At 41.1% G+C, this 26,025-nt stretch overlaps 1 protein-coding gene and 1 long non-coding RNA gene across 2 annotated transcripts in view; one reads left to right on the forward strand and one right to left on the reverse strand.

Moving 5' to 3' along the window:
• The window catches only part of tmf1 (TATA element modulatory factor 1), a 20,934-nt gene extending 13,911 nt beyond the window's left edge, over nt 1–7,023 (reverse strand). The window contains exons 1-6 of the mRNA XM_062047114.1: nt 6,436–7,023; nt 3,428–4,812; nt 3,241–3,344; nt 1,391–1,517; nt 1,144–1,249; nt 141–283 (exon numbers count right to left, since the gene is read on the reverse strand). Of these exons, the coding sequence (XP_061903098.1) occupies nt 141–283; nt 1,144–1,249; nt 1,391–1,517; nt 3,241–3,344; nt 3,428–4,812; nt 6,436–6,571 (2,001 nt within the window). The 5' untranslated portion in view covers nt 6,572–7,023. The remainder of the gene's footprint in view (nt 1–140; nt 284–1,143; nt 1,250–1,390; nt 1,518–3,240; nt 3,345–3,427; nt 4,813–6,435) is intronic.
• The window catches only part of LOC133650187 (uncharacterized), a 26,813-nt gene continuing 7,561 nt past the window's right edge, over nt 6,774–26,025 (forward strand). Inside the window, exon 1 of the long non-coding RNA XR_009826201.1 lies at nt 6,774–7,095. This is a non-coding gene — a long non-coding RNA (uncharacterized LOC133650187). The remainder of the gene's footprint in view (nt 7,096–26,025) is intronic.

Below are 26,025 nucleotides of genomic sequence, written 5' to 3' on the forward strand. Positions count from 1 at the left end.
TAATACTGAACCCTCTTAGACGTAGACTTAGTCTAATCTTAGTAGACTCTTAATGATAGCATTAAAACAAAACGTCTGACTGAAGAATTGCTTTATCAAAACACCATAAATATAATGGAAGTACTAAATTTGGCGCCCACCTGCTGCAGGTGCTTCAGCTCGTTCTCCAGCTCTTTAATTTTCTTCTGTTGCTTGGTGAGTCTCGTGTCACTCTCCTTCTCCTTCACGCGCAGTTTTTTGATGATAGTGCTGTGCTGAAGATGTTGCTTAGAAAGCTTTTCACCTACAAACAGTAAAACACTATATTACACCTCAGCTGTATTTCAGTCAACGGCAGTCTTCTGCTTCACTTGATGCACCGTCATAGCCACATGTTGCTTTCAGGTGTTGTTCATAAAAAAGGCGAAACATACTTAGAGGCACTTTTATTTCATGACTCAACTTTAAGAGGTATTTATATGATTTAGTCTACAAACTAGAGGTGTCCTGATTTGATATTGCCCAAAGTTAGGTGTGCCAAACTTGTGGTATCATTTTTTTTATTTTTAAATAGGACTTGAGGCTGTAATTGCTGCCAAAGGTGCAACAACAAAGTATTGAGCAAAATGTAAATACTTATGTACATGTGTTTTTTGTTATTTTTTAATACATTTGCAAAATTTGAAAAAACCTTGACATAGGGTATGTCTTTAGAATTTTGAGGACAAAACTGAAGTGATTCCATTTTGGAATAAGGCTGTAGCATAACAAAAATGTGGAAAAAGTGAAGCGCTGTGAATACTTTCCGGATGCACTGTAAACACTGCATGTTTATTTAACCCATCAGTTCATTCTTTGAATAAAATTTGCAAGTTTTGCACATAATTCTCTAAAAGGTCACGTTCATGACCCAAGACTGTCTCTTAAACTGCATGACCATAGATTGTGGGTGCTTAAAGAAAGCCAAAAATAGAATAGAAAGAGTTAATTCCAGTAGTAATCAACCAATAGAAATCTTTCACCTGTTTGCACAGGTTTTTTTGGTTGGGTTTTTTTTTACAGAGTTTCTGGCAAGGCAGTATTAAACGGTTTCTTACTAGGCAACTTTACTTCATCAAATACTAACCCTGCTACCTCAATGACAGTATTTGGCACAGGTCTTACCTTCTTCTAGTAGGCCTCTGATCTGCTCCTCTTTCTCTTTGATAAGCTCCAATGTATCACTGGAATTCAGTCTTGTAGAAAGGTCCTCTCGCAAGCCCTTAATCTCCTGTAAAAATATACCCATTTTGAAACAAACAGCTATTGGAAATTTGCCTACTCCATTATATCAAATCGCTATTTATCTTACACAAAATGTATCAGTGTATTAAAATGTCGATGAGTCTTGCATCACAATAAATAGAATTACCTTCTTGGCGATGTCTCTCTCTTTGCAAGCCAGCTGAGCCTTCCTTTCGGTGTCCGCTATACGCTGCGTGAACTCATCCTTTAAGGACTGAACAGTGGAGCTCTCCTCCTTCAGAGTTATTACTTCACTGGAGGGCAAACATATTAGTTAATGACTCGTTATCAAAATACATGCAGCCTACAGACGATAGCACATTTTCATATCACTTCTATAGATGTTAAAAAGGAGGTTAAAATGTCAATGCAATGATCTGCCACTGTGTTTACGTTGGTCCAAGTTCCTCTATACAAAAGGAGCGCTCTCATGTTTTTATTATATTTAATTGTATTGTATTTTATATTTTTATTATATTTAGTTTGCAGTAAAAATGTTAAAACCTCTCTAGAGTTTGAACTAAACTCAGGGGCCAGTCTGGTGTCATTCCCAGGCCGCCAATTGAATAGACCCAAATTAGAATACATTTTTAAAAATTGCAAAATTAAATGCATTGAGGTTAGGAATGGGCGATATGGCCTTAAGTCTATATCACGATATATATTACAGCGTCCTGACATAACAATATGTACAATATATCATTTGGTTTATAATAGATAATAGAACCATTTTAAAATGGCTTACAAAGGCTTCCTAATTTTGCTGCTGACGAATTATGTAACATATTGCATCATTTCCAGTTGTATTGTTTTCTCAAAGCTATTATTAATCGTCTTGTTCCTTTCTGTTGTAATATCATTGACTCATTTAATTTTTAATCACAAAGATAATCAGTCAAAATAAAGGATGGCGGTATAACAATATAAATTTAATATTTAATTTATTTCCTTATTCCCCTTTGTTACAGACAATATTGTGAGCAAAATAAAGTCAGGTGTGCAAAATAACTAAAAATAAGCATAAACTATGACAGTCTCTGATTTAAATGATTCAGCATTTGCCCTTTAAAGTATTTCCTGAGTTTGTAAACAATAACAAAGATGACAACAAACGATTTAGTGATTTTAGTAAAAATATAGATCTAATTACTGTAGTATCGACCGTATACTGATACTATACTTGGTATCGTTGCTGTCAATATTTGTATCTGCCCACCTCTGTTAATATCCTGAGTTTGCAAACAAAACTAAGAGGCAAAAGCTTTTTGATAGTAAAAATAATCAATGTAACCGCTGTAGTATCGACCATATAGTGATACCATAATTGGTATCGTTACTGTCGATATTTATATCGATCTGCTCAACCCACATGCTTTACATTCCAAAGCTCTAGCTTAGCGGTTAGCATGACATCTCGTATCCTCTTACATTGTATAGCGTAGCATTTACGAGGCGCCATGTGGCGACCCATCAGCATTCCTGTTCTGTAACTCTGTACAGTGTTTGTTTGTCTAATCTTGAACTGGTTTCTGCTTAAAACAAAATGTAGTTGTACTTGTGCAATGAAAATAAAGATCCATCCATCCATCCATCCATTAAGAGCTATTCCTCATCTTCTAGTAATAATACTTGTAAGAAGCGTATTTTATTTGCCGACAACAGGGCAAGCCTTAGTTAGCCGTTAACAAGGGCGGTACATTGTGTTGAGGATGCGGCTGTATGCTTGTCGTTGTCCAATTTCCTGGCCACCGCTACAATGTGATTGTCACTATATGACGATAGTTTTAAAAACTCTAATTTATATCGTATCTACTGTATATCGCACAACCCTATTGAGGTGAAGGCTGCTTAGAATTTGAGTTATGCATTTGTGATGACAGAAACACCCTTAATATGTATATTATAATGTTGGCAAGTATCATCCCTTAATAACAGTGAATTAATTGCCTGTCCCCCCCCCAAGATTTAAATACTCACTCTTTAAGATTGTCAAATTCTTCTTCCAGTCTTGCCTTGTCCTTGCTGACTGCCAACAGCTGAGACTCTCTTTTTTCAAGGCAGCTTGACAGCTCATCGATGACCTACAACAAAAATGTGTGTGCTTCCATCAGAAATGTTCAGTTTTTCCGACTAATAGCTCTCTATAACTGATGCGTTTGTTTACCTTTTGAAGTTCCAAAAACTGAACGGTTGAGACACTTTTCATTTCTTCTGTGATCGGTGGAATGAATAACTCGACGTTGGCGTTGGGCTCGAACAGTGTGATGTTCGTCTCAGATTCCTCTTCCTGCTCGGTCAAGTCCTCAGGTTGTTCGCTATTCACTGGAGTCACACTTCGTCCGCTCTCCTCCATCTCGTCAAGAGACTGTTCCCTTACAGCTCCGGCGAAACACTCGTCCTTCTCCTCTTCCGCCTCTCCGGTCTTTTCCAAACCTCCATCGTCTTGCTTCTCGCTTACACTCGGTGAGACATCTGTTATAGGGTCTGCGGGCGAAGTGACAGAAGCGAGCGTTCGACTGCCAGGGTTCTCATCATCTGAGTTAATCTCACTGACACTGCGGCTATCCATTGACTGTACACTGAATGAATCTATGCGCTCGAACGCATCTGAGGAAGAGCCACAACTCTCTGTGAGTTTTGTATAGTCCTCAAGACGGGGAAAGTCTTCACAGGTAGAAGCGGAGAGAAGTTGGAATGAACCATGCATTAAGTGAAGTCCAGCTTTTCCTTCTCCCGTCTCTTGCCTGGAGCTGGCAGAACTTTCACTCAACACACTCTCGTGATCCAGCACTTCAATGTCACTGGTGGTAGATGTTCCTGAAGAGAAGGCACAAACTGGGGGAGAGGGGGTATCAGTCTGACGGTCTTCAGGCTTTGAGTCTTTCTGCTCTAAATGTACATCCTTAGAAGGTTGGGAGGCAAGCGGATGAAGTTGCGTAGACTTTTTAGATTCAGTGGAAGCACTGCAAGGTTCTGAAGAATCAGAGGGTTCTTTCTCAACAGGGAATCCAGCTGGACTCTGTGACCATTCGGTCATTGGGTCTGCAGACTCTTCTGTGTCAGTGTTTGGTTTTACATCGCTTGTAAGGGCTTTCTTATCGTCAGAGCCACAAGGTAGCTCACCACAACTTACGATGGGAGAAACTGGCTGAAGAAGAATGGTGTCTGCATGAGAGGGTTCATTTTCTACCTGTTGTCCATCCACAACTGTCCGACTTTCATGACCCTGAACAACTGACACAATGTGTTCGCCCTCCAATTTGATTTGGGCAGCAGCATTTTTGCGGTTATTGTCTTTCTCCTGAGACTGCTTTTGAGACTTTGCCGGTAATACAGACACTACATTGGATTTTGTGTCAACTTGCGTGTCTCCAGGTAACAGAAAGGCACTAAAAAAGTTGTCAGAGTCGTCCACTACTGTGCGGGTGACAGGTGTAGTAATGGCAGCAGAAGGGGACAGAGGGATGGTGGTATCTTCTTCAGGTAGTGCTTCCCACTGGACCATCCCCCACCCTCCACTTAACGACAGCTTTGCAGGCAATGTCACATCTGACAAAACAATAACAGCATTCAAACATGTTATTACAATGACACGACATTAGGTGGTACTCTAGAGTGGCGTAGACCAGTGTTTTTCAACCACTGTGCCGCGGCACACTAGTGTACTGTGAGCTATTGTTTGGTGTGCCGTGGGAAATTAAGCAACTTTACCTAATTAGTCTGAAAAATATTTTTTGCAAACCAATAATTATAATCCGCAAACAATGTGACGTTGTAGAGTCTGTGCTGTCTGGAGATCAGCAGAGTAACCATATAATGCTCTTCCGTACCAGTAGGTGGCAGCAGGTATTTCATTGCTTTGTAAGCCTACTTTGAGACAGGATAATTAATGATGGTTATGGTTTGAAGTCATATCGAACATTTGCGTCAGGTATTTGATGAGAACGCCTTTATATTGTCAATATAAGCTATTGAGTTTCGTTTTTAACATTTTCTGCTGGTGGTGGTGTCTGTCATGTATTGGTTACTCGGGTCACAAGACAATACCGGAACCATTGTAAGTAGAGATGTCCGATAATGGCTTTTTTGCCGATATCCGATATTGTTCAACTCTTAATTACTGATTCCGATATCAACCGATACCGATATATACAGTCGTGGAATTAACACATTATTATGCCTAATTTTCTTGTGATGCATTAAACAATGTAACGTTTTCCAAAAATAAATCAACTCAAGTTATGGAAAAAAATGCCAACATGGCACTGCCATATTTATTATTGAAGTCACAAAGTGCATTATTTTTTTTAACATGCCTCAAAACAGCAGCTTGAAATTTAGGACATGCTCTCCCTGAGAGAGCATGAGGAGGTTGAGGTGGGCGGGGTTGGGGGGGCTGGATTGAGGTGGGAGGGGGTGGAGGGGGTTTAGGGGGTAGTGGGGGGTGTATATTGTAGCGTCCCGGAAGAGTTAGTGCTGCAAGGGGTTCTGGGTATTTGTTCTGTTGTGTTTATGTTGTGTTACGGTGCGGATGTTCTCCCGAAATGTGTTTGTCATTCTTGTTTGGTGTGGCTTCACAGTGTGGCGCATATTTGTAACAGTGTTAAAGTTCTTTATACGGACACCCTCAGTGTGACCTGTATGGCTGTTGACCAAGTATGCTTTGCATTCACTTGTGTGTGTGTGTGTGTGTGTGTGAAAAGCCGTAGATATTATGTGACTGGGCCGGCACGCAAAGGAAGTGCCTTTAAGGTTTATTGGCACTCTGTACCTCTCCCTACGTCCGATAATTTTGAAACCGATACAGATAATTTCCGATATTAAATTTTAAAGCATTTATCGTCCGATGATATCGGCAGTCCGATATTATCGGACATCCCTAATTGTAAGGGGAACTTAAGGGCGGGGGACACAGGATATGATGACATGTGTTGTGTGTTGGACACCTGGAAGTGGAAAAAGTAAGAGCGGGAATAAAAGGCAGAAAAGGACAATAAGTTTTCTTTTGGTGTATTATTTAGCTTAGATTGCTAACAAGTGAACTAATAAGTGACAAGTTTGGCACACAACAATGGCGACGAGGATGGGATAGTGTCCCCCTGGATTCTTTTCAATGAAAAAATTGTGCCTTGGCTCAAAACAGGTTGAAAAACACTGGCGTAGACAACCTACCGTCATAAGGCAATACAGTTGCGTCACTCCATTGAGCTTCTTCTTGGATGTCCAGAACTCGATCGATCGATTTCTGAGCTGTTGTCAACGCTTGTTTGGCGAAAGTGGACAAGTGAGATGCGTTGAACCAACTCATCTTGACTACAAACCAAGAACGCTGCTTCCAAGGCGGATTTAAAGATACCCGGTGTCAGTAAATAAAGCACAGCTGGTTAAACTTCCTCCACATGTTTGCTATCAGCGATTACTTGACGTCACCAACACCAAGCAGTCTGGACAAGAGTTGGTGACGTCACCACAAGTAGCTAGTACAGCTGTAGCTAAAGCTAAAGGCTAGCATACATACAGTCGGTGGCTCTCAGACCGAACACTCGGTACTCCGGTCGCAGAATTCCTACTTCGAAGTCATGGAATGTGAATGCTAAACCTAAACTACGTCCACATCGCTCAAAGTAAACGTATTATTGTAAAAACCCAGACTTGTTTAGCTTTTCTGGGCTCCGCCGTCATCGTTTGTTTTGATCGTTCTCAACTTGTAGGCTCGCCTCGCGTAGCATTTAGCAGTGTCGTTACTTCCGGTCCACGTCGAAACGTGACGTCACAGTCTGGTCTGAACGGGGCTGGTCCAGACTCCAGGCAAATGAAACAAGTCATCAAAAAGTGAGTTGGATAAATAATTAGTTTTGAATTTTACAACGTTATATATCAATAACTAAAGTTTAATTATATTACTGGGGTCATTTCAGAGTAAGAGGACATATTCACGTCCCAAAATTGAATATGCAATCCCTAAATAAAATACAAATCATGCAGTTGTTGAGCAAATTGCACTTGTCCTGAAATATAATCTAAATAAACTTGGACAAAATATATATTTTAAATAATGCATGTCAGGAGTATCCTCTAAAATCCCCTTTTCTTTTGATTACCAAATTGAATGTCAAATAAATAGAATAGAATAGAATGCCTTTTATTGTCACTATACACAGGTACAATGAGATTAAAAGCAATTCCAGTGTCAGTGCACAAAACGTAGGAAGGAAAGAAAAAGAAAAATAGTGCAAAAGTTAAAGTTAAAGTACCAATGATTGTCACACACACGCTAGGTGTGGTGAAATTTGTCCTCTGCATTTGACCCATCCCCTTAATCACCCCCTGGGAGGTGAGGGGAGCAGTGAGCAGCAGCGGTGGCCGCGCCCGGGAATCATTTTTGGTGATTTAACCCCCAAATTCCAACCCTTGATGCTGAGTGCCAAGCAGGGAGGTAATGGGTCCCATTTTTAGTCTTTGGTATGACTCGGCCGGGGTTTGAACTCACGACCTACCGATCACAGGGCGGACACTCTAACCACTAGGCCACTGAGTAGAGGAAAAGGAATTAAGGTGCCCAGTCCAGTCCTGAGAACGAATGTTCTGAATGTGTTGTTTAAATATTATACTATATACATATACCCCAGGGCAGCTGTGGCTACAAATGTAGCTTACCACCACCAGGTGTGAATGAATGATGGGTTCCCACTTCTCTGTGAGCGCTTTGAGTATCTAACAATAGAAAAGCGCGATATAAATCTAATCCATTATTATTATTATTATTATTATTATATATACAGAAGCATTCAGACTGTGGGTGGAAAGTAAAAATTGCACACAGAGAGGTGCTAAACTATAAAATCAGTGCCTATGAGAGTTCTTGAGACCTGATGACCCTGAGTGTAGCTCCTTCCTGAGGGCAGCAGGTAAAACAGGTCGAATCCAGAGTGGGAGCTGTCCTTGATAATGTTATGTAAATATATCAGAAATACTTTATTAATCCCAGAGGGGAAATTAAGATTTTCAGGACAATCCCATTCAAGATCAGACAAGGAGGGTGGGGGTGGGGGATTGAGAAAAATAAATATTCAAGCCTGGGCCCCTGGAGAAGGGGTTCAGACTAGAGATGTCCGATAATATCGGCCTGCCTATATTATCGGCCGATAAATGCTTTAAAATGTAATATCGGAAAATATTGGTATCAGTATTTTTATTCTCGGTATTGTTTTTTTTGTTTTTTTGTTTTTTTTAATTCAATCAACATAAAAAACACAAGATAGACTTAGAATTAGTGCACCAACCCAAAAAACATCCCTCCCCCATTTACACTCATTCACACAAAAGGGTTGTTTCTTTCTGTTTTTAATATTCTGGTTCCTACATTATATATCAATATATATCAATACAGTCTGCAAGGGATACAGTCCGTAAGCACACATGATTGTGCGTGCTGCTGGTCCACTAATAGTACAAACCTTTAACAGTTAATTTTGCTCATTTTCATTAATTACTAGTTTCTATGTAACTGTTTTTATATTGTTTTACTTTCTTTTTTATTCAAGAATTTTTTTTAAAATGTATTTATCTTATTTTATTGTATTATTTTTTTAAAAAAAGGACCTTATCTTCACCATACCTGGTTGTCCAAATTAGGCATAATAATGTGTTAATTCCACAACTGTATATATCGGTATTGGTTGATATCGGTATCGGTAATTAAAGAGTTGGACAATATCGGAATATCGGATATCGGCAAAAAGCCATTATCGGACATCCCTAGTTCAGACTGAGGCCAAGGGGGAAAAAACCTCATCGCCATAGCACACATAAGCATGTGTGTAAGAGGGAAACATCAAAGGACATTAAAATACATTAAAAGAGCAGAGCTGATGCAACCAGACATTTATACATACAGCTACAAAAGTAAAAACAACAACAACAACAACAAAAACACTGTGGTGGCCTCTGCGGTGTTCCACGCCATGGGGTGGGGAGGGGGGGGGGGCATGGCCAGAGACAGGAGAAGACCCAACAAAGCAATTCATATGTCCTATTTTTTGCATTCTTTTTTTCATAAATTTCTCAAGAAAGGGGACGGCGTGGCGAAGTCGGTAGAGTGGCCGTGCCAGCAATCGGAGGGTTGCTGGTTACTGGGGTTCAATCCCCACCTTCTACCATCCTAGTCACGTCTGTTGTGTCCTTGGGCAAGACACTTCACCCTTGCTCCTGATGGCTGCTGGTTAGCGCCTTGCATGGCAGCTCCCGCCATCAGTGTGTGAATGTGTGTGTGAATGGGTGAATGTGGAAATACTGTCAAAGCGCTTTGAGTACCTTGAAGGTAGAAAAGCGCTATACAAGTATAACCCATTTATCATTATTATTTATAAGCAATTGTGGGAAAAAAAATGTAAATAGCGTGATTATTTAAATATTTCAAATGCAAGAAATGTGTGCTCCCCAACATACATTCCACCTGTAAGCAACATTTTTAGCATGGAAAAAGAAGGAAAAACTGTGTCACGTGACACAACCTCTAAGTTGACCCATTTAATACATGGTTATGAGCAAACAAAAACAGGATACAATCATGCAAATCATGATAAAACTAATTTATTATTTTCCTTACTAATTCATTTAAGTATGTTTGTCCACTTTAAGTATCGTAGAAATAGCTACTCTTCAGTGTAAAAGCCAACTTCACCACGCCTTTTGTTTACATTTATACTCAAGTTCCTGAATGTTGGTATAGCAAGGTTGTACCCAATTTAACAAACAAAAAAATGACAAATATAGTCTACTTTAAAAATGACCTTTGCATGAGCTGAGCTAGTCATGGTTTATTGCCTACTGTTGAGGAATACATTAGAGAAAATTGTCAGAGAGATAAATGTTCCCCAACTCTGCACTGATCCACCTTTGAATTATGGAGCAGTACTGACACAAATACATTTACGGTAGGTAGGAAAAACAAAATAGATGAAGTATTCACTATGTAACTCCTCAGAGTTTGTTGAATAAGTCCAAACAACATGTTCTGGGGTGTGGTGACATCAACTGCAGCCAACTCTGTCGGTGACTAAGGCCTGATCTGGAAAAACATGCACATAACATTACAGAGTCAGCACAATTACCAATAATATTTATGTGGGGTTTGATGAAGTTTGAAATTACAGTCTATAATGGCCTACTTTTTGAGTTCTGACCATTGGGAAAATTATAATTGTAATGGTTTAGTTATGGAAGTACGTCACATTTTACACTTGCACAAGTCAATGTGTCCGTAAAGGAGAAGGAAGAAGCAGAGCTTATTTAATCCTCTCATTTCTTTATGTACCGTATTTTTCGGAGTATAAGTCGCTCCGGAGTATAAGTTGCACCGGCCGAAAATGCATAATAAAGAAGGAAAAAAACATATATAAGTCGCACTGGAGTATACCGGTAAGTCGCATTTTTGGGGGAAATTTATTTGATAAAACCCAACACCAAGAATAGACATTTGAAAGGCAATTTAAAATAAATAAAGAATAGTGAACAACAGGCTGAATAAGTGTATGTTATATGACGCATAAATAACCAACTGAGAACGTGCCTGGTATGTTAACGTAACATATTATGGTAAGAGTCATTCAAATAACTATAACATATAGAACATGCTATACGTTTACCAAACAATCTGTCACTCCTAATCGCTAAATCCCATGAAATCTTTCACGTCTAGTTTCTTACGTGAATGAGCTAAATATAATTTGATATATAACGGTAATGTGTTAATCATTTCACACATAAGTCGCTCCTGAGTATACATCGCACCCCCGGCCAAACTATGAAAAAAACTGCGACTTATAGTCCGAAAAATACGGTATTTATTGTGTTTAATATGTAGGTTACCAATTTTCTAGTAGGGAAAAAAGATACAGATTGTACAATAGAAACGTGAATACAGTAGTACCTCAACTTACAAGCTTAATTGGTTCCGTGACAGAGCTCTTAACTCAAAACACGTGTAACTCAAATCAACAACTCTCATATAAATGAATTGAAATAAATTTAAATGGTGCTTGGCTCCCCTAATACAGTACAATTTTAACTTGTAACATGCCTTTTAAAAATAAAAACTAACTTTTAGATATAAAAAAACCCCCAATATAATAGAATGTACTACTAACAACTACAGTACTTTTTTTCAAAGTAAATTATAATAATGTACAGCATTTCCCATGGAGAGTGGACTCTCACGGTATCTCCTTCCAGCTGCTTCTTTGTCAAACACACCATCAGCAGCAGTTTGTCCATATTTTCATGAATAAATTGTAATTAAAAAAAAAATCACTGAATAGCATCTACTTCTTCTCAGCACTGTCCTTCACAACCAAGTTCTTCCTTCCGATGGTTGGACAACATAGTTATGTCGATCTGTAGGCATGAGCTGAAGCTAACGAGTAAAACGTTTTGGGCTTTTAGCTTGTAACTCAAGTTGTTGCTTGCAACTGATAGTATAGCTCTTATCTCAAAGCACTCTTGAGTTGGGGCACTCTTAAGTTGAGGTACCAATGCCACTGTAGTTGTTAGATAGCTTATTCGGTAATAAATGAATAAATTAAGGAGTAAAAACTGACCCAAATATATTATGACCAGAACTCCACTTTTTGTCTGAAAGCAGATAATTTAATGTGTGTGCAAAAGTAAATTTAAGTTGGTTGTTGAATATGTAACACAACGATTTAAAAAATCACTCGAACACACCATGGAGTTGTTTTTGTAGAGGCACCATTTGGTGCACACAAGGCAACTTTTATGTGGAACACAGAAGCACGTGTTCAAATATTAGCTTTGTGCATACTGCTGCCAAGCAGGACCTGCGTGCAAACTCACCAAGTAGGAACCTATTTTAATGTCCTGGATGCTCTTTCTCACTACAGAGCGTGCTTAAAGGCCTACTGAAACCCACTACTACCGACCACGCAGTCTGATAGTTTATATATCAATGATGAAATCTTAACATTGCAACACATGCCAATACGGCCGGGTTAACTTATAAAGTGTAATTTTAAATTTCCCGGGAAATATCCGGCTGAAAACGTCTCGGTATGATGACGTTTGCGCGTGACGTCACGGATTGAACGGAAGTATTGGGACACCATCGTGTCCCAATACAAACAGCGTCTGTTTTCATCAAAAAATTACACAGTATTCTGGACATCTATGTTGGTGAATCTTTTGCAATTTGTTTAATGAACAATGGAGACAGTAAAGAAGAAAGCTGTAGGTGGGATCGGTGTATTAGCGGCTGGCTACAGCAACACAACCAGGAGGACTTTGAGTTGGATAGCAGACGCGCTATCCGACGCTGGCCGCCGACCGCACCGATGATCGGGTGAAGTCCTTCGTCGCGCCGTCGATCGCTGGAACGCAGGTGAGCACGGGTCGTGATGAGCAGATGAGGGCTGGCGTAGGTGGAGAGCTAATGTTTTTAGCATAGCTCTGTCGAGGTCCCGTAGCTAAGTTAGCTTCAATGGCGTCGTTAGCAACAGCATTGCTAGGCTTCGCCAGGCTGGACAGCATTAACTATGTGGTTACAGGTCCAGGGTTTGGTTCGGTGTCTCCTGATAGTAGAAGTAATAGTAGTATTGTTGATCTTCTGTCTATCCTTCCAGTCAGGGGCATGTTTCTTTTGTTTCTATCCGCATTTAAGCATGATGCTATCACGTTAGCTCCGAAGCTAAAGTGCTTCACCGATGTATTGTCGTGGAGATAAAAGTCACTGAATGTCCATTTCATGTTATCGACTCTCATTTTCAAGAGGATATAGTATCCGAGGTGGTTTAAAATACAAATCCGTGATCCACAATAGAAAAAGGAGAAAGTGTGGAATCCAAAGAGCCCTTGTACCTAAGTTACGGTCAGAGCGAAAAAAGATACACCCTGGCGTCCTGCACTGCACTCTAATCCTTCACTCTCACTTTCCTCATCCACAAATCTTTCATCCTTGCTGAAATTAATGGGGTAATCGTTGCTTTCTCGGTCCGAATCGCTCTCGCTGCTGGTGTAAACAATGTGCAGATTTGAGGAGCTCTTCAACCTGTGACGTCACGCTACTTCCGGTACAGGCAAGGCTTTTTGATCAGCGACCAAAAGTTGCAAACTTTATCGTCGATGTTCTCTACTAAATCCTTTCAGCAAAAATATGGCAATATCGCGAAATGATCAAGTATGACACATAGAATGGATCTGCTATCCCCGTTTAAATAAGAACATTTCATTTCAGTAGGCCTTTAATGGAGATTGGAAACAAATACATACCACATACAGCTACAACACACTTTGTGGGTCCTAAAACCAAGATTGTCTTCTTTAAAGCATCACAAGAACATATACAGAGCACAAAACACTGTGTGGTAAACTAACAAGATACTTAGTTATAGAACATACTATCATTTAGAGACAAATGAAAATGTAAAAAAAAATGTCATGTGAAAGATATGCTCTGTATGTTTACTTTGGGTTCATATCAGAATCAGAATTAGTAATAATAATGGATTAGATTTAAATAGCGCTTTTCTTTCGACACAACAAAGCGCACAAAAGAGTACTGAGAACCCAGCATTCATTCACTCCACATTCACACAATTTTGGTGGTAAGCTACATTTGTAGCCACAGCCACCCTGGGGTAGACTGACGGAAGTGTGGCTGCCTCCGACCACAACCCAACATTCACACAGCAAGGGTGAGCGGCACACGGAGCAAGGTGGGTGAAATGTCTTGCCCAAGGACACAACAGCAGTGACTAGGATATAGGGGAAGCTGGAATTGAACCCGGAACCCTCAAGTTGCTCAGCCAAATTCCTTGTTTAACACACAAGGAATTTGACCTTGTGGACTCTGTAGAATGCAAGAAACAAAGACAAACGCAACAACTTCTAGAGTGCACAGTACCGTACGATTCTTGTTATGCTCAAGAGCTCTACACAATGTAGGTAATTTTCCATAAAAGCCCACACAGTATTTTCTGCATACACAAACTCTATTCTTTCTCAAACTGTGTGTCAATCGAATCAGCGTATCAAATCATAGCTATTGATCATATTATGTACTATTCATTTTCATGTTCAATATTAGAACTCTGTTGTCATGTATTCATTCTAAATGCATTAAACATCAATCAATCAATCAATCAATCAAAGTTTATTTATTTAGCCCTTAATCAAGTGTCTCAAAGGGCTGGAAAAGCCACAACGACATCCTCGGCTCAGATCCCACATCAGGGCAAGAGAAAACTCAGGGACGGCGTGGCGAAGTTGGTAGAGTGGCCGTGCCAGCAATCGGAGGGTTGCTGGTTACTGGGGTTCAATCCCCACCTTCTACCATCCTAGTCACAACCGTTGGAGCTAGGAGTTAGCATAACAAAGACGTAGGTGTTTTTATGCAGGATTAATTTGTGTCATATTAAATATAAGCCTGGTTGTGTTGTGGCTAATAGAGTAAATATATGTCTTGTGTTTATTTACTGTTTTAATCATTCCCAGCTGAATATCAGGTACCGTGAGTATGCAGCCTTGGCTGCTAAACATTTGATAGCTTGACCGTATGTGCGCGTCACATACGTAACTTTTTAAAAATATATAAGCTTTATGAACATTGGGTTAGGTGAACTGTCTTTTGGGCTGAGTGATTGTGTGTGTTGATCAGGTGTTTGAATTGTATTGGCGTGTTCTATGGAGCTAGGAGCTAGCAGAGGAGCTAGGAGCTAGCATAACAAACACGTAGGTGTTTTTATGCAGGATTAATTTGTGGCATATTAAATATAAGCCTGGTTGTGTTGTGGCTAATAGAGTATATATATGTCTTGTGTTTATTTACTGTTGTAGTCATTCCCAGCTGAATATCAGGTACCGTGAGTATGCAGCCTTGGCTGCTAAACATTTGATAGCTTGACCGTATGTGCGCGTCACGTACGTAACTTTTTAAAAATATATAAGCTTTATGAACCTTGGGTTAGGTGAACGGTCTTTTGGGCTGAGTGATTGTGTGTGTTGATCAGGTGTTTGAATTGTATTGGCGCGTTCTATGGAGCTAGGAGCTAGCAGAGGAGCTAGGAGCTAGCATAACAATCACGTAGGTGTTTTTATGCAGGATTAATTTGTGGCATATTAAATATAAGCCTGGTTGTGTTGTGGCTAATAGAGTATATATATGTCTTGTGTTTATTTACTGTTGTAGTCATTCCCAGCTGAATATCAGGTCACTCCCGGCTCTCACAGCATCTTCCCTATCTGAATAGCTTCAACTCCCCACTAGTCCTTCACTTGCACTTTACTCATCCACAAATCTTTCATCCTCGCTCAAATTAATGGGGAAATTGTCACTTTCTCGGTCCGAATCTCTCTCACTTCATGCGGCCATCATTGTAAACAATAGGGAACTTTGCGTATATGTTCAATTGACTACGTCACGCTACTTCCGGTAGGGGCAAGCCTTTTTTTTATCAGATACCAAAAGTTGCGATCTTTATCGTCGTTGTTCTATACTAAATCCTTTCAGCAAAAATATGGCAATATCGCGAAATGATCAAGTATGACACATAGAATAGATCTGCTATCCCCGTTTAAATTTAAAAAAAAATCATTTCAGTAGGCCTTTAAATATCTTGTCTTTGCAGTCTATTCAATTGAATATAAGTTGAAAAGGATTTGCAAATCATTGTATTCTGTTTTTATTTACGATTTACTAAAGGTGCCAACTTCACTGGTTTTGGTTTTGTACAATGTGGACTTTACGTTTTTTGGATGGTAAAAAGTGAAGGGGAATAAAACTGTCTTTTTACATGGGGATAAATAACGTCCCTGGTCCTAACATTATAAAGATTTCCAATGCTGTTCACACACACAACGTCCAGCAGAGGGCAGCATCATGCCTTCTGAGTTTTCAATTACTCTTCAGTGGTCACACAAGTGATGAAATAGTTTAATATTGCAGTTTTGCAATATATGTTACCCTTCTAAAATACCTATTTAATACCAGTTAAATAGGAATCTCTATGTAATTGCTGTACTTTAAATGGCTGTATGTGGGTTTTGAGCGACTGAAAAATAGAATATTGGCCATTGTGGCTATTCAAATCTGCCTCAGGCCAGACATACATCATCAAAATACAGTATTTGGTTGTGCTGCTGCCGCTGTACATTAAACTCTATGCTTGTAAAAAAAAAACATTAGGACAAAGCAGCTGTGTAAAACAATAAAAAGCCACAATAATGTAGATTTAGTGCAGCGACTTGCTACCCGAGTGTAGCATTACATGAAGCATTTAGTGTGAATGAGAGACATTAAATTGAGAACCTGTGATTAAGCTTAATGACTTTAGCGGCGAGGATATCTCCCTCAAGTATGTGATTTAGTGTGTCGGCATTGAGCTAATGAACCTTTGTGTTTAATTTCTCATTCCACCATGATTAATGAACCTGAGAGGGACTTCCATGCATTTTAAGAGGCACCCTCGTGGTTATGCAAACGTAATTGTTCAATCTGTCCAGACTCTCTAAAATGGGAAGTTTAATGTAAAAGGTCAACAAAGACAACCTGAACTGTGACACGGATAATACTTCGGGCAAATCAGACGAAGAAGTTGTGTGTTCAACACCAGCAGTTTGGATTGCAGGATGACGCATCCATTTTTTTAATGAGATGTTCCAAATGACAGCGTCTGAAATGTGATAGCTAAAATTAACTGCGGCACTCTTGCCCTTCATAGATGACTGCTTGCAGTGCCAGCTCCTCTCTTATTCTTCGGTCCTTGTCCAGCCTCGCAGAAAGATCAATAACGATTACGATGTTCGATATATTGCTCACTATGGAAAAGTATGTTAGTTTTGCCACCATTAGTCGTTGTTTGGCAATGCTATTTGTACGGTTCAACTGTTATTAGTGATGGACGTTATGGCTTAAAATCTACAGTAAGTTGCGATATACCAGAATCAGAATCAGAAATACTTTAATAATCCCCGAAGGGAAATTAAGATTTCCAGCACAATCCCATTCAAGATCAGACAAACATTACAGGGTCTGCCAACTTCCGGCGTCCCTTACAAAAAAGGTGAGAAATAGGTAAATGCTGGGGAGGGGAGCTGAGAAAAAATAAAATAAATCTAAGCCTGGGCCCCTGAAGAGTGGGTCCAGACCGAGGCCAAGGGAAAAAAAACCTCATAGCTATAGCACACATAAACATGTGTGTAAGAGGGAAACATCAAAGAACACAGAGGACATTAAATACATTAAAAGAGCAAAGCTGATGACACCAGCCACTTCTACACACAGCCACAAAAGTAAAACAACAGCAAAAAAACATATACACTGTGGTGGCCTCTGCGGTATTAAACGGCATCGTCTGCTGGGGTGGGGGAAGCATAGCCAGAGACAGGAGCAGACCCAACAAAGCAACCAAGCGAGCCGACTCCACCCTCGGACGCCCACCAACTCTCGGCCAGTGTCCATATATTGCAGCTTCTTGCGATAATGCGTCACACCATATAATTTGGCATATAAATTATAAGATAACATTTCAAAACAGGTCGCAAAAGGCTCCTAATATGCTGTAACAGGTGAAGTGAATGATACTTATATAGCGCTTTTTCTCTCGTGATTCAAAGCACTCTACATAGTGAAACATTGACACATATGTGTGCTATCTACATCTTTAGGCTACATTATGCATGCTTAGGTTTATGGAGGGCCAAATGCAACAAAATAAAATAAATATTTAAATAATTACTTAAATGTGTCATTCATTTGTAAGTCATTAAATAAATTGTGAAATAATTAAATGCGATCGGAACCAGTGGGGTCGGGTGCGCTGCCAAGTGGATGGCGGTGAAAGTGGAGGCTCCGGACGGACCAATTCGGGGCAGCAGAGGCTGACTTTCGGGACGTGGAACGTCTCTACGCTGGTGGGGAAGGAGCCTGAGCTGGTGCGAGAGGTGGAGCGCTACCGGTTGGATCTGGTGGGGCTTACCTCTACGCATAGCAAGGGCTCTGAAACCACACTCCTGGACAAGGGATGGACCTTGTTCACTTCTGGAGTTGCTCAGGGTGTGAGGGCACAGGCGGGTGTGGGGATACTCACGAGTCCCCGGCTGAGTGCCTGTACGTTGGAGTTCACCCCAGTGGACAAGAGGGTCACCTCCCTTCGCCTTAGGGTTGGAGGGGGGAAAACTCTGACTGTTGTTTGTGCATACGCACCAAACAGGAGTTCAGAGTATTCAGCCTTCTTGGATACCTTGCATGGGGTCCTGTATGGGGCGCCGGCAGGGGATTCCATAGTCTTGCTGGGGGACTTCAACGCGCACGTGGGCAATGACAGTGATACTTGGACTGGCGTGATTGGGAGGAACGGTCTCCCTGATCTGAACCTGAGTGGTGGATTGTTATTGGACTTCTGTGCTAGTCACGGACTTGCGAAAACAAACACCATGTTCAAGCATAAGGATGCTCATAGGTGTACCTGGTACCAGAGCACCCTAGGCCAAAGATCAATGATCGATTTTGTAATCGTATCAGCTGATCTGAGGCCGTATGTTTTGGACACTCGGGTGAAGAGAGGGGCTGAACTGTCAACTGATCACCATCTGGTGGTGAGTTGGGTTAGATGGCGGGAGAAACCTCTGGACAGACCTGGCAAACCCAAGCGTGTAGTGCGGGTGAACTGGGAACGTTTGGAGGAGTCCTCGGTCCAGAAGGACTTCAACTCCCACCTCCGGTGGGACTTCTCTGCCATCCCTGTGGAGGTTGGGGACATTGAACAGGAATGGGCAATGTTCAAAGCCTCTATTGCTAAAGCTGCAGATGCGAGCTGTGGCCAGAAGGTCTTAGGTGCCTCAAGGGGCGGTAACCCTCGAACACCCTGGTGGACAGTGATGGTCAGGGAAGCCGTCCGACTGAAGAAGGAGTCCTACCGGGGTATGTTATCCCAGGGGACTCCGGAGGCAGTTGCAAGGTACCGACGGGCCCGAAGGGCAGCGGCCGTGGCTGTGGACGAGGCTAAGCAGAGGGTGTGGGAGCAGTTCGGGGAATCCATGGAGAAGGACTATCGGGCGGCACCAAAGCTGTTCTGGAAGACCATACGGCACCTCAGGAGGGGGAAGCAGGGAACCATCCAAGCTGTGTACGGCAAGGATGGGACTTTGCTGACTTCAAGTGAGGAAGTCGTGGGGCGTTGGAAAGAGCACTTTGAGGAACTCCTGAACCCAAATACATCAGACACACCCTCCCTGATAGGAGCAGGGCCTGAGGATGATGGGGGATCGACGTCGATCTCTCGGAGTGAAGTCACTGAGGTAGTTAGACAACCCCACAGTGGCAAAGCTCCGGGGATTGACGAGATCCGTCCAGAAATGCTGAAGGCTCTGGGTGTTGATGGGCTGTCTTGGTTGATACGCCTTTGCAACATTGCGTGGAAGTCTGGGACAGTGCCGAGGGAGTGGCAGACTGGGGTGGTGGTCCCCCTTTTCAAAAAGGGGGACCAGAGGGTTTGTGCTAATTACAGGGGTATCACACTACTCAGCCTCCCTGGGAAAGTTTACGCCAAGGTACTGGAAAGGAGGGTCCGGCCGATAGTCGAACCTCAGATTCAAGAGGAGCAATGTGGATTCCGTCCTGGTCGTGGAACAACTGACCAACTCTTTACGCTTGCGGGAATCCTGGAGAGGGCCTGGGAGTATGCCTATCCAGTCTACATGTGTTTTGTGGATTTGGAGAAGGCGTATGACCGCGTCCCTCGGGAGATCTTGTGGGAGGTGCTGAGGGAGTACGGAGTGAGGGGAACCCTGCTGAGGGCCATCCAATCTCTGTACAACCAAAGCGAGAGTTGTGTCCGGGTGCTTGGATGTAAGTCGGATCCGTTTCCAGTGGGGGTTGGTCTCCGCCAGGGCTGCGCTCTGTCACCTATCCTGTTTGTGATTTTCATGGACAGGATTTCTAGGCGGAGTCGTGGCCATGGCGGAGAGGGTATACGTCTCGGGGGGCTAAAGGTTGCGTCACTGCTGTTTGCAGATGATGTGGTCCTGATGGCACCTTCGGTTCGTGACCTTCAGCTCTCACTGGATCGGTTCGCAGCCGAGTGTTCAGCGGCTGGAATGAGGATCAGCATCTCCAAATCTGAGGCCATGGTTCTCAGCAGGAAACCGATGGTTTGTACAGTCCGGGTAGGGGAGAGGACTCTGTCCCAGGTGGAGGAGTTTAAGTATCTCGGGGTCTTGTTCACGAGTGAGGGAAAGATGGAGAAGGAAATCAGCCGGAGAATCGGAGCAACTGGGGCAGTATTGCAGTCTCTCTGCCGCACTGTTGTGACGAAACGGGAGCTGAGCCAGAAGGCAAAGCTCTCGGTCTACCGAGCTATCTACATTCCTACTCTCACCTATGGTCATGAAGTGTGGGTAATGACCGAAAGAATAAGATCGCGGATACAAGCGGCCGAAATGAGTTTCCTCAGAAGGGTGGCTGGCATCTCCCTTAGAGATAGGGTGAGAAGTGCAGTCACCCGAGAGAGACTCGGAGTAGAGCCGCTGCTCCTTCGCTTGGAAAGGAGCCAGCTTAGGTGGTTCGGGCATCTCGTGCGGATGCCTCACGAGCGTCTCCCTAGGGAGGTCCTCGTTGCACGTCCCACTGGGAGGAGGCCCCGCGGCAGGCCAAGGACCAGATGGGGGGATTACATCTCCTCTCTGGCCTGGGAACGCTTCGGGATTCCCCAGGAGGAAGTCGCAAATGTTGCTCTGGAGAGGGAAGTCTGGGGGTCTTTGCTGGAGCTGCTGTCCCCGCGACCCGATTCCGGATAAGCGGTTGAAGATGGATGGATGGAATAATTAAATCAATAATTGATGAATTCCTGAAATAATTATTTAAATCATGAAATAACACAATTAGTATATTATTCGATGATTAAAAAAACTTATTTAATTTAGATTGAACAAATTAATTACACTTTTGATAACACAACTATGTTTTTAATTTGAATTAATACCACATTTAGTAATTATTTAAAGATGTATTAAATAATTGAATATTCCTCTATTTTTTACAATGTCAATTAAATATTCAAATTATTTACTTATTCTCTTTCATTGCATACAACATTTTCAGCAAAGTAAAGTAAATAGTGCAAAAACAACTTAACATAAGCTAAAACTACTATTGGCTCAAATTAAGGTCCTCCTGTGTCCAATGACTTAATTTCTCACTTAGTACACAACATCCATCCATCCATCCATTTACTACCGCTTGTCCCTGAATTGAATTAATCACTTGAGTTTCGACCATGAATGTGAATTATATTTATATAGTGATGTGAATTATATTTATATTATATTATATTATATTATTATATTATATTATTATATTATATTTATTTAGGGACGGCGTGGCGAAGTTGGTAGAGTGGCCGTGCCAGCAATCGGAGGGTTGCTGGTTACTGGGGTTCAATCCCCACCCTCTACCATCCTAGTCACGTCTGTTGTGTCCTTGGGCAAGACACTTCACCCTTGCTCCTGATGGCTGCTGGTTAGCGCCTTGCATGGCAGCTCCTGCCATCAGTGTGTGAATGTGTGTGTGAATGGGTGAATGTGGAAATAGTGTCAAAGCGCTTTGAGTACCTTGAAGGTAGAAAAGCACTATACAAGTATAACACATTTATCATTTATATAGCGCTTTTCTCTAATTACTAAAAGCCTTTTACATTGAGAAACCAATGACCAATTTAAGATACATTTATGCCAGTGTGTGTGACATTGGGAGCAAGGTGGGTGGGTGAAGTGCCTTGCCCAAGCACACAACAGCAGTGACTAGGATGGCGAAAGCTGAATTTGAACCAGGAAACCTCAAGTTTCTGGCAACACCACCCCAATGCTACAATACTCACTACTGTCGATATTTGTATCGATCCGACTACGCAGGATATTTGTATTGCATTCTTTGTATTCCAGTGAAAATGGTACTTGTAATAAATATGATTTATTTGCCTCCATGAAGGCGTGGATGTGTAATTTACTAACTTGTGTATGGACATGTTTTAGCCGTGCTAACGAGCCTACATTGCATTGAAGACGAGTCCGTTGCAGCTTGTTGCTGTCAATTTTGTGGGATGCGGCTAGAATGTGTAAACATTCATTGTCACGATAGGGCGATAAAATCTAAATCCCTATTGTAAGCCAAATTTGTATAGTTTCACACAAAAAAATGTTGGGTTAAAAAATAACCCAATTTCAACGAACCCCTTATTTGAGTTTTTTTAACTCATCATTTTAGGTACATTTTTCAACACAACTTTTGGATTGAATTATTTAACCAGAAAGTTGAGTTGTGATAACTTAATGTTGGGTTATTCCCAACCAAACTATTGGGTTAAATTATTTAACCCAAATGTTGAGTTATGCTAACTCAATGTTGGTTGATTCATAACCCAACTATTGGGTTGAATTTATATCACAAAAAAGCTGAGTTATGCTCACTACAATGTTGGGTTATTCCAGACCCAACTATTGGGTTGTGCAATTTAGCGCTCCTCGACCCAATAGTTGTTTAAAAATTATACATTTTACTGCTGGTTTGTCCTACTCCTTCCCAACTACTGATCAACATTATTTTTATTCCATTAAAATATACTCAAAAGCAAGATACGGGTGACATTTTTTTTCCCATGAATTGCCGTGTATGGTCATAATCAGGGTCGCATTTGCAGACGGGACTCCGGAGGCAAGGTGCAGGTAAGGAAATGATTTATTATCCATAAATCATGTGGGATACAAACAAAAGTGCCGATAGCACGGGAAGCTAATGGAATAGCAAACAAGAAAAGCTTAGCATGTAAACAGGCAAACAAAAAGGCGAAGCTTAGCTCAGGAATCATATTAGTATAGAAAGCCAGACTGAGTGTGGCGAAAAGCAGGGAATAAGTAGCTCTCTGGTTAGTGCCCAGGAGCAGGTGAGCGTCCCGAACACTAATCAGAGGCAGGTGAAAACAATCTGCAGTCATAGCAACTAAAACACAAACCTAGGGGTGCTCAAAACAGGAACTGAGGTAGTCAAAAACTAAACCAACATGATCCGGGCAGCGGATCATGACAATAGTAGTTCTATACAGCATGCTCAAATATTTTCATGTACATAAGATGTGTGATTGTAAATAATGTTAATAAGATACATTTTTTATAAAATTCCCTTCAAGAAAAAAGTACCTTTTTAATTAAAAAAAAGTCTTTTACCCAATAGTCATAGTTTTGAAATCCCAGAAATTGAGTTAAAATAATACCCTTATGACCCCAAAAATGGATTGCTCTTCATAAAAATAACTTAAAACAGCGACCAACTGTAGTTACTGACAGTGGGTTTCTGAAGTGTTCCTGAGCCCATGTGGTGATATCCTTTACACACTGATGTCGCTTGTTGATGCAGTACAGCCTGAGGGATAGAAGGTCACGGGCTTAGCTGCTTATGTGCAGTGATTTCTCCAGATTTTTTGAACCTTTTGATGATATTACGGACCGTAGATGGTGAAATCCCTAAATTCCTTGCAATAGCTACTTGAGAAAGGTTTTTCTTAAACTGTTCAACAATTTGCTCGCGCATTTGTTGACAAAGTGGTGACCCTCGCCCCATCCTTGTTTGTGAATGACTGAGCATTTCATGGAATCTACTTTTATACCCAATCATGCCACCCACCTGTTCCCAATTTGCCCGTTCACCTGTGGGATGTTCCAAATAAGTGTTTGATGAGCATTCCTCAACTTTATCAGTATTTATTGCCACCTTTCCCAACTTCTTTGTCACGTGTTGCTGGCATCAAATTCTAAACTTAATGATTATTTGCAAAAAAAAATGTTTATGAGTTTGAACATCAAATATGTTGTCTTTGTAGCATATTCAACTGAATATGGGTTGAAAATGATTTGCAAATCATTGTATTCCGTTTATATTTACATCTATCACAATTTCCCAATTCATATGGAAACGGGGTTTGTAAAACGGAAAGAGAGGGGAACACTTAAAAAAAAAAGCCAAGGTTCATTCTTATGCCACTGACATTTATGACGAATAATGATGTCAAAATGTTGAATGTACGCAAGTTCATAAAATAGGACAGCCAAGGAATAGAAGTCAAAACATATTTCAGCGCTGACACGTTGTTATAGATTCTATTGAAATGCCATCTGTCATCACCGCACCTGAATGTCATTGCTTTGCCTTTGAGATGACCTTGCCATCCATCAACGACAGTACAGATAAATGATGCATTGAAAGCCCTTAAAATCGCATATTTTTTAAAACTTGTCCAAGCAAAAAAGAAAATAATGGAAACATTATTCTTGTACTTGTTGATGTTTGGGTCTTCTTGCCATCCTTAGTATCAGTTCAGGGCAAAAACATGAGAGTCAGGTTTTGTCAGCTTTGCACACATACATTTCCATATCAATTTTCTTTTTGACGGCTTTCTGTCAGCATGTCCAAAGTGGTTTTGATTGTGCTAATGATAATGTGTCATAAAGTGATGTGCAACAACGAGGGCTGCGCTGCACAGGCTGATGTTGTGTTGTAGTGAAGTGATTGATGACTCTCTTTGCTGTGGTTCTTTGATTAAGATGCGTATGATTTATTACCACTGCTCACAATATAATTAGACTCTCTATTCACACACAACAATACAATATTGTCCTGCTTTTTTTTTAAATCCAAAAATGTGTTGTTAACAGAAAAGGTGCAAGATTGTCTGTATAGGTTTGGTTTTTGTAGCAGGGAAAGTGAGAGGGAAACATTATGCATGAGGGATATCAATAAAATTATTTAATATGTGATGGATGTGTTTACCTTTGGTCGAACTTAATTAGAGTACTGTATATTCACTTCACAAGAGCTGAGAGAGCTCTATAAATAGTTCTAATCTGATCTGCAAATGAAGCTTCAATGGTTCTTGGTTATGGGTTTGTACTATGGGGCGTCGAATGTAAAAATTCAATCACACTTTTCCTCCTGATATATTTTGAATATTTAGCTCACGTTTCTCGCATTTAGTTTTTTTTTTTCAGATTTAGGGTAGAAATTGAATTGTGAATCTCAATGTTAAATGTTAAATCAAATGTTAGATATAGATCTTGAAGCTAAATATAAAATGTTAAATATAAATGTTGAATCTAAATATGAATGATGAATCTGAATATAAATGTTAAAACTATGTGTTAAATCAAAATCTAAAATGTTCAAATCTAAATCTTGTTACGTACGGCGGGGGAAGGAGAAAACACCACGTCAGGAATCAGTTCAACAGGTTTATTGAACTTGACCACGTAAATGTTACCAGAGGTTGTTGTATGTGTGTGTTGGATGAATCCTTTGTTAGACCAAAGGGGCAAGGCGAGAAGGCAGTCCATGGGCAGGCAAGTGGTCAAGGGCTGGAGAGAAGCAATGAGGTCCGTGTCCAAGCAGGGGTCGAGGATCGAGGGGGGGCAGTCCAGAATCCAGAGGGGAGTCGAGGCACACAGCTCGATCACAGGAAACAGGGGAGGCACTGCGAGGAACACAAAGGACATAAAACACGGGAACAGGGAAGGCACAGAGAGAGAGCAAGTACGCAGGAGGGAAGCCAGAGACGGGATGCTTACTACGAGGAGTGAACTACGTTCCGGCACTGGATCTTCATGTCCGCTGGTTTTTATACTGTCTGTCTTCATTAGTCACAGGTGCGCTGATTACTGATTGCCTGCAGCTTCCAGCGGAGGTGCCAGCCGAGCTTGCAGCAGAAGGCA

The sequence above is a fragment of the Entelurus aequoreus genome, linkage group LG01, assembly GCF_033978785.1.
Source record: "Entelurus aequoreus isolate RoL-2023_Sb linkage group LG01, RoL_Eaeq_v1.1, whole genome shotgun sequence".
Taxonomy (NCBI): domain Eukaryota; kingdom Metazoa; phylum Chordata; class Actinopteri; order Syngnathiformes; family Syngnathidae; genus Entelurus; species Entelurus aequoreus.